Source organism: Pelmatolapia mariae, linkage group LG18 (genome assembly GCF_036321145.2).
Source record: "Pelmatolapia mariae isolate MD_Pm_ZW linkage group LG18, Pm_UMD_F_2, whole genome shotgun sequence".
Classification (NCBI taxonomy): Eukaryota; Metazoa; Chordata; class Actinopteri; order Cichliformes; family Cichlidae; genus Pelmatolapia; species Pelmatolapia mariae.
The window spans coordinates 33520399-33529645 of record NC_086243.1 but is presented as its reverse complement, the minus strand read 5'-3'; the positions used below and the strand labels follow the sequence as shown (position 1 = coordinate 33529645).

Genomic DNA, 9247 nt, shown 5'->3' with positions numbered 1-9247 from the left:
CAGCACACAGCACAAGGTCTGTACAATAACTGTCTGTTTCTAAATTGTATCATAAATACTGCTCACATCGATGCACTTACAGTTGCTGCAGTAAAACCAAGAGGAAAATAATTCTAGTTTATATTCACTGGAACAAAATGTAATGACTTGGATATGGAGTTGGTTTCATGTTGATCTATTATCTATGACTTCATCTAGTACTTACCAGGTGAGGTAAATAGTTATAGTTTATTTATTTATATAGCACATTTAATTACAACAGGAGCATTGACCAAAGTGCTGTACAAAAATACAACATACCCAATAAAATAACTGTACAAGAATACAACATACCTAATAAAATAAAAGTATTGAGATAGCAAAACACCAAATATGAATTAACAAATAACTCTCATGCTGTATTAAAAGCCAGTAAATAAAAATGTGTTTTAAGATAAGATTTAAAAAGATTGACAGTAGGAGCCTGTCTGATGTGTAGGGGTAAATTATTCCACAGCTTAGGCGCTACGACTGCAAATGCTCGATCACCTCTATGAACCAGCCTCGACCTTGGTACTGCTAAAAGCAAAAGATCACTTGATCTAAGAGATGTAAGGGGGGTATAAGTCTGCAAGAGGTCAGACAAATACCCGGGAGACTGTCCATTCAGGGCTTTGTAAGTCAACAATAAAATTTTAAAATTAACTCTGAAGTGGACAGGGAGCCAATGAAGAGAGGCAAGCACTGGGGAAATGTGTTCACATCTTTTAGTACGTGTCAGAAGACGAGCTGCAGCATTCTGGACCAACTGCAGCCTTGCCAGGCAGGTCTGGCTAACTCCAGCATATAAGGAGTTACAATAGTCCAGCTGGGATATAATGAAAGCATGAATCGCCCGTTCAAAGTTTTTAAAAGATAAAAATGATCTCACCTTAGATAAAAGCCTCAGTTTGAAGAAAGACCGTTGTACGACTGAGCTAATCTGTTTTTCAAAGGTGAAATTGCTGTCAAATATAACACCTAAATTTTTGGCATGCGATTTGACAAAAGGCTCAAGACTGTGCAGGTTAAAATTAGAGGTGCTGGGATTGCCACTTGGTGATGAGGTAAATGAGGTAAATACAATCTCATATGAGCAACATGACCTTTTAAAGAACTAACCTGAAATGCAGTAGTAGTGTTTCAGGAAGAAGGTATATCTGACTCAGTAGTTTGCAGAACTTCCTTAGACAGCATTATGACTTTCTGTATGACTTTGAACAAAAAGAATTTGGTGCAAACGTTGGATTCTTTTTGGCTTTTTCTAATTTCTTAACATTTGACTTGTTGTAAAATGACAATCATAATTTTCAGCAGTGATTAGGTGAAGACCCAGTAGGTGATGATTACTTGTAACATTGATTAAATTCAATACAGTAGCTGAAGGAGTGAATTTTTAATTGTGGGTGGACGGAGGACAGATGTCTTACCATGTCAAAAACCTATTGATCCTTCAGATGGATTAGCTAACAACACAAACATCACAACAATACAAACGTAATTATAGTCTGACATTTATTGATGTCTCCATCATTCACCACAACAGACGTGAATACTGCCATGGACAAAAACATAATGGAGCTCAAAACAGACAAATGGTTTTATATATCAGTAACATTTGCATTTGCACAAATGAGACTTTGCACTATATTTATCTTTTTTTTTCATCCCAAATTTACTTTAAAGAGCTACGGTTAGAAAATAAATGATTACATTTTAGTTCAATGTAAACAAAACAGTTTAAGAAATGATATTGAAATACACACAAAACTGAGAGTAGTGTGTGTCAAGCAGACTGAGAGGAAGAACAAAACAAATTCAACCAGAAAATAAAAAATCATTTTTGTCATTGTGCTGTGTTTACATCTTAAATTACTTGCAGTACTACAGCCAAGTGGTGGTGAAGCACACACTTACATTGCAAGACAAGTTAAAGCTGAACTGTGTTGAAGTCGTTGTCTGACTCTGGACGAGTTGCCTTGTTGACTTGGCTACGGATTAACATCAAGTGATTCTTGATGACGTAGGAGTTTCTTGCCTTGCTCTATTTTAGCCATTGTCTCTGCTTTTTCCTTCATGGACATCAGAGACTGAACCCGTTCCTTCCAGCCTGGTTTGCCCTCAGATTTCTCTCCTTCAACAAGCATGTCGATGTACTCTGGAGTGGACAGAGGGTTTGGCTTCAGTGCTATCTCTTTAAGTCTGTTCAGACACTTTGTAGATTTCTCCATCAGTTTTACTACATCAGCCTGCAAACAATCGTACTCAGCATTCAGTTTGTCAACCAGTGCTTGAACATTCACCTTCTCTCCTGTGGCTTTCAGGTATTTTTCTTCCAGCTCTTTTATTGTTCTTTTTTCTTTAACATCTTTATACTCCCATTTATACTTCTGATTAAAGTGTACATTCCAAACACATTTCCCTGGGCACTCTCTACAATTTCCATCTGATTCCATTGCTGCACAGCCAAGTTTACCTGCATCATCTGGTATGCCACAGGGGTAGTGACAGGTGACATGACACTGCTGGCAGTTGGTGATGTAGTTTCCAGTGCCAGAAATGTCCTCCTGAAAAGGCTTTTTGACAGAAACTTCAAACTCAAAGTTTTCATTTCTGCCAATCTCTGCTTCATATTCTTTAAGTTTTTCCCTCGTTTCTTTTATCTCCTCAAGCTTGGCTAACCCAAGTTTAACTTGTACCTGCAGATTCTCAACTGAAATCTCGAGCTGCTTTCTTTCTCTGAGGACCTCCTTTGTCAGTGTCAAGCTTTTGGTTTCTATTTTATTCAGAGCAGCAAAAAACCTCTTCATGCTTTTTGTGCCCATCTCCCAAAACATCTGATCAAAACCTCCTCCATCATCATCATCATCACTCATTCTGTCTCCTTCAGCTGATTTGTTGTTTGCAAAAAGTGCTGAATTATTGAATTTGAAGTGAACCGGCAGTCCGTCTTTTGTTTTAGGACATGGGACTTCTGCAGCATTGATCGCCTCTAGAACTGGAGGTCGCTGACCGTCTGCAAATGTCACCACAATGCTGATGTTTTCAGCCACATCTTTGCCAAAGATTGAGAGCACTGAATCAAACACATATTTTTGTGTTGGTGTGAGTCGTGCTAAAGCAGCCTGAGCTACAAAACACACAGCATCAATTTCACTGACACCATGTGGGGAAGTGAAGAGATTGCGTAGCTGCTCTGTGATCTTTCTGTCTCTTTCTATGCCTCTTGTATCTCCAAAGCCTGGAGTGTCCACAATGGTCAGAGAGAACGGGATTTCAAATCCATCCTGGTGGTTGATTTTGTAAACAGTGACTTCAGAGGTCTGACTGTGAGCTTGTGATGTTGACTGAGTTTCATTCACTAACTTAAAGCGATATGGATCCTCCCATTTAACACCTAAAATATAATTGATCATCCCATTGATGAGAGTTGACTTCCCAGCACCGGTTGCTCCAAGAACCATTATGGTGCGATTATGTTTACTGGACTCTTCTCCAAAACTAAAACTCTTGCATCCATCTGCATTGAATTTATCGTTTTTTAGGGGAATGATATAAACCGGGAGATGTCCTGAATGTGATTCCACTGGTTTGCTGATGTTTTTAACAGCATCTGAAAGCTTTATGGGGCTTTTTTCTCTCTTTAAGCGGCTGAACATTCTTGTTTTGCTTTATGTTAATTACAAAAGTTACTATGAAGATGATGATCTTTCTCGCTCTATTTCTGTGCAGTCAGGGTCAATATCTTCTGTTCTGGTGGTGTTTCTCAGGCCCGAATCTGAAGAAATATGAAATAAACAAAAATATAAATACACAGAATTCAAGTCATCAAGTTTAAATGGGAATGAACTATGCTTAACAATGACTGTGTTTCTTAAGTTAGGGAAGATATTATATCGATATTGAGGGAATGGCATTCTGCTCTATTGCTATACTCATGGAGATGTCGAAGAAAAAAAAGATTTTTTAAAAAATTTAGAATGGTTGTCTCAGCTCCTTAAATTAGCTTAAAATGGCTAAACTACACAAAAAATAACCACCACATCTTATCTCTGTGAAGGTTCTCTGTCATCCAGGTCATTGTAGTCTGAGGAGCTTGGTAAGAAAAGAGACTGGAGAGATCAAACAGCCAGTTCATAAATGCATGGCACATCATAGAAGAACCACCTCCATGGGACAAGACTCGGCTATCCACCCTCATCTAAAGGTCAAAGGTCACTCTTTTGAGGATCCCAATGTTCACATTTTGGACAGAGAGGACAGATGGTTTGAAAGAGGAGTGAAAGAAGCATCTATGTCCACTGTGAGCGACCATCTTTGAACAGAGGCGGTGGTTTACGACACCAACTGTCTGCCATCTATAATCCAGTTTTTAGATCCCTTCCCTTAACGCCCACTCACATCCTGGGCCATCTGACCTCAGGAAATCACATGATAGGGTGGGGCCAGGTTTCACAATGAGCTCACCCGAAACCCTGGCTGATTGTGACCTACACCTTTTTTAACACCTGGCTCATGTGATTAGGTTCAGGATCATTAGGGGGGTCTATTGTCCCTCTTGGGGAGGGGACTCTCCCACAGGGCTTAAATCTTGGACTCTCCACCATTTGACCTTAGAACTGAAGAAGCTTCTCGGATGAGAGGTGAAACGTCTTCAGGCAACTTAAGGAAGTCCAGACGCTTTTCTTTCCAAGCTCCTCAGACCACATTTTATTCTAAGCCCAAAAATTATCCCCATTGAAAATAATTGAAAATAAAATTTTTGAGCCCACATTTATCGTGACATCAACTCATGCATTTCTTTATGTTAAGATTTAATTTTGGACTACTCACTTTCCATTTTTAATTTATATGTTATTCTTCCATGTGGTGTCACTTTTTACCATTCAAAGCATGCAGTAAAATTTCACTTCTGTTTTCTGCAAGGGTGCTTTGCTAATGAGATTATAAGTGTTGGCCATTATTGATGTTACATAATGGTGTGTGTGTGTGTGTGTGTGTGTGTGTGTGTGTGTGTGTGTGTGTGTGTGTGTGTACGGGTTTCTACTATCCTGGTGGGGACCACAACCTGACATTTACTATCCTGGTGGGGACTTTCTGCACCGTGGGGACCCAAGTCCAGGTCCCCACGGGGTTGAAAGCAATTTTCACACTCAAAATGTGGTTTTAGTGTCAGGGTTACAATTAGGTTATGGTTAGGTTTAGGGTAAGGGTCAGGGTTAGGCATTCATTTTTGATGGTTAGGGTTAGGGTAAGCGGCTAGGGAAAGCATTATGTCAATGGGATGTCCCCACGAGGATAGCAAACCCGCATGTGTGTGTGTGTGTGTGTGTGTGCGCGCGCGTGTGTGTGTATGTGTGTGTCCGTCCTCAAGTGCTTTCTACTAGACGGCCACACACTGGGGGTGTCCAAATTCATGGGCTGCATCCTCCTGAGACCGCATTTGTAGGCCAATTACGTCAGAGTGACACAACAAAGGCTGTCCAAATTCGAAGACTCCTCTAAATGTGGCCGACAAATGCATCCTCCTTTTCCCCAGATTTGAAGGATGGGTCAAGTGTATCCTTCATGGCCCACCATATCCCAGAATTCATAGTGCGGTCCAGGCAATTCCAGTTCACAACAATGGCGGCACCTACTTAGTTTTAATATTACTCTTATTACTATTTCTGGATCAGAAAATAAACTTTTAAGATATTTTCAGATGAGAATGAACAGAACATCCCATAGAAGTGTGAGATAATCGAACATTTGCGCCAGTGCCTTGTTATATTTAAGGTAGCAAGGAGCAGTGGCTGATTTTATTAAACTCCACCGAGACGGCTGGTGACGCAAAACTGAAGGCTGTCCAATTTCACAGCAGCTCATTTGTCTTCCGAAGACCTTCGGAAGACCTGGCCCACGTAGACCGTGAAGGCCGGGTCCTCCAGAGGATGCAGCCTCTGAATTTCGACAGCCCCACTGTGTTTTAAACTAATTCAGTAACTAATTTAATAATAATAAAAGAGATGAGTAACCTTTCAGAGCTTCTAACATATCTCTGTAGCGAGAACCAAAACAAAATTTTGGTACTCGCTCAGGTAGTCTATGCAGCTGTACTGCAGCCATGGTTAGAAACATGCGCAGTAGTGGAGGAGCAGTCACTATGGAGATGGCAAGACTTTATAGCACACTGGAGGCTCTAGAAATGAGTGTGAAGGTGGCGCCTCCTCTAAGGCTCACACAGAGGAGGCCTCAGAGGTAGAAACAGACCAGCTGGAGTCTAACTCTGACTCATCTGAAGCTGAGAGTGGGGAGGAGATGTTTGAAGCAGCGACAGGATGGACTTCTCCATCTCCATATTTTGGTCTCCTACAAAGACTGCAACGCTCTCCTACGTCCCACCAGCCAGAGGTTTGATTCTGGGACCTACACACCAGTAGTGCCAACTACTGTGCACTGCTGCCCATTGGTGAAATCCTACAGCAATTGTGGCCATAACAAACTTGTGTGGGGGACATTCAGTGGCTTATGTGGAACTGCAGCTTTATGTAGCAATGCTCATTTTGGATGAAGTTTACAGGTCAAAAAGTTAGTCAGTTTAAATCTGCCCCTGCTGCAAGCCAGGGGCAGTGTGTCCATTTGCAGCATCTGCTCCACCTAAATCGGACTCTTATTTGTGTTTCAGGCTGAAGTAGTTTTGAAAGACTGAGTTCGTTAAAGTGAAAAAATGTTACTATATATTATTTTTACAGTGGTTTGGGGGAGCTACCATTTTTTGTACTCAAGATCTTTAAAAAAAAAAAAGAAAGAAAGAAATCTGACATTATAGAAAAAATGACACTGTTCTTACCTGGCTGTGACGATAAAACCAGATCAGTTGTGATATTGCTTCCTGGGGTCCTTGAATGGCATATGTACTTGGCTGTGATGACAAGTTGAAGGTGAGGCTGGAGCAGGTGTGGCCTATCAGAAAAATACAATATCAGATATTACCAGAGCTACTGATTGGTAAAGGTTGTGTCATCTCTATTTACTCCAAAAGCCTTTTTTTTTAAAACAGTTTTTATAGCAATGATAATTAGCACCATGTGCTTGACCCACAGAGATCTAGCAGGACAGAAGTTTGAGCCCAGCCCAGTCTCTGGTGAGGCCCAGGGCACAGTTACAGTCTCTGAATGGGATGCACCAACCAGGAATCAAAGACACATTCTTGGAAAAGAGTAGCTCGTTAACAAAAAAAAAGCTGTGGCCAGAAACACAACATTCTGGAGCAGACTCTTGCAGGTTTCAAAACAGAAACCAGTGTCTCAGGATAAGCTGGCCCAACATGACTTCTATGTTTAGCTTCCTGCTCAAGGAGAGTACACATAGAAAGAGCATTCACCCCAGAAGGAAATTCTGGAGGAGGAGGCAAAGGAAAGAGCCAGTTCCCTGGCTTATAGTTACTCTCTAATCAGCGCTAATCAAAACTAGGTCTCAGGAAACTGAGTAATAAAAGGGTTCCTCTATTAAAGTAGATATGGCGTTAAGTCCAATGTACAATGAGCTCTCCAAGCCGGGAGACTGACAGACCTTAGGCATCCTATTCAAAACCTCTTAAACAAACTAGAGTCCGCTGGGTCCATGGTGGTCATGTCTTTCTGTCAAGGCAGCCTGTGTAGCAGGCAGGAGTTGCACCGAAACACAGGAGTCAGATTAGACTGACTGCATCGGCTAATTGCGCCGCTCCCGGCCAGAGGAAGAAAAATCAGTTTCTATCTGGTGAACCACCTGTCACCTGACTCAAATAGGCTCTCCTCCACACAGTCCTCATTTATAAAGTGCTCTACAAACCTGAACATCACAGCTAACAGCTGGATTTTCCTGTTTGAGTGCAGCTAGCCAAACACCGTATACCTACTTATTGCTAAAGAGACATACAGTGAAAGTGAAGGCGGACAAGCTATCCTTAGTTTCTTAACATACCGGTAAATCTTATTGTTTCAGCCTGGAGCAGCATAGAAGTGATCCCCTTAGACTGACTTTAAGTGTTAATGTCCTTATTTTCCTCTGAGTTATTGATTCTGCCTTTATATGTGTAGCATTTCATGTCCCCATTAATGTTATTGTTATTGGTGACACTATGATGAGGATGACTATTACTATTATTATCATTATTATTATTGAGTGAATCATTATTATCAATTAGATCTTTATTTTGATCTGTGTGTGTGTGTGTGTGTAAGTAAGTAAAAGTAACTAAAACTTTATTTATATAGCACCTTTCTAGACTTTTTAGACATAGTAATTTGTATTGTAATTTAACCTGAAACCTCTGAATGAAATAATTTTATAAGCAGATTTTCCACATGCAGATCAGTGAAGTTCCTGCCTCTGTAACATTAAAAGTGTACAGAAACAAGCAGCACTGGCATTGTTTTCATTTTGAATATTTAATGTTTAAACTTTTACATGAGTAGTACATTTCTAAACAATCTTAACTTCATACTAGTGCATTATGCCAGAAGCTAACATCATCAGTTGTCAGCTGTCAGTGTCACTCTGTCCTGTCTGAAAAATTAATTGGAACACAAAATGGAGTGAAAATAAAATATTATCACATTAAACTGTAATAATAAATCTTAAGTTATAAAGCTTCTAATTACTGTGGCATGCGATGTTTAAAAAAATCTATCCAAACAAACCAAACTTTACATAAACCTTGTGTTGAGCTTAACCTCCACTGACACGTGGTGCTCAGGCACCCCTTACTATATAAATAGCCCCTTTTTCAGTTTATACAACTCAATAACAGATAAACAGTGAAATAACCACTCAGTTTATTTGTAAACTTACCACTTAGTACGCCTCTGACCAGTAAGGGAGAGCAAGTCTGCTCTGTGGCTCCTTTTGGGCTTTTATGCAGGGTGCACACAGTGTGCAGTGTGCTCATTTCATGCAGCATGAAAAACATGTGTTGTTTGGGTACACTCCAGCAGCACTACATCGAAACCTGACAGAGGTCCACTGTCACATGTTTAACTATTGTCAGTCCATATTATCAGTTATTGGCAAGCTAGTGATAACAGTAGCTATAGAGAGCACAGAGTAGACATTGGACCAATTGTTGGAGGAGAACTTTGGAACTTTTTTCAAGTCATGATGGACAAAATGTGTAATTTGACACATTTTGTCAAATTACAAAATGTTACAGTACATACTTTAAAGCAGCTGTCAAGACAACCTGAAGTTTTCAGAATACATTTCT

At 40.3% G+C, this 9247-nt stretch overlaps 1 protein-coding gene across 1 annotated transcript; it reads right to left on the bottom strand.

Moving 5' to 3' along the window:
- Positions 1 to 2009: 2009 nt before the first annotated feature.
- On the bottom strand, positions 2010 to 3677 carry LOC134616198 (uncharacterized). The gene has a single exon (XM_063460928.1). It carries the CDS (start codon positions 3675 to 3677, stop codon positions 2010 to 2012), a length of 1668 nt encoding a protein of 555 aa, XP_063316998.1.
- Between the last annotated feature and the right edge of the window lie 5570 nt (positions 3678 to 9247).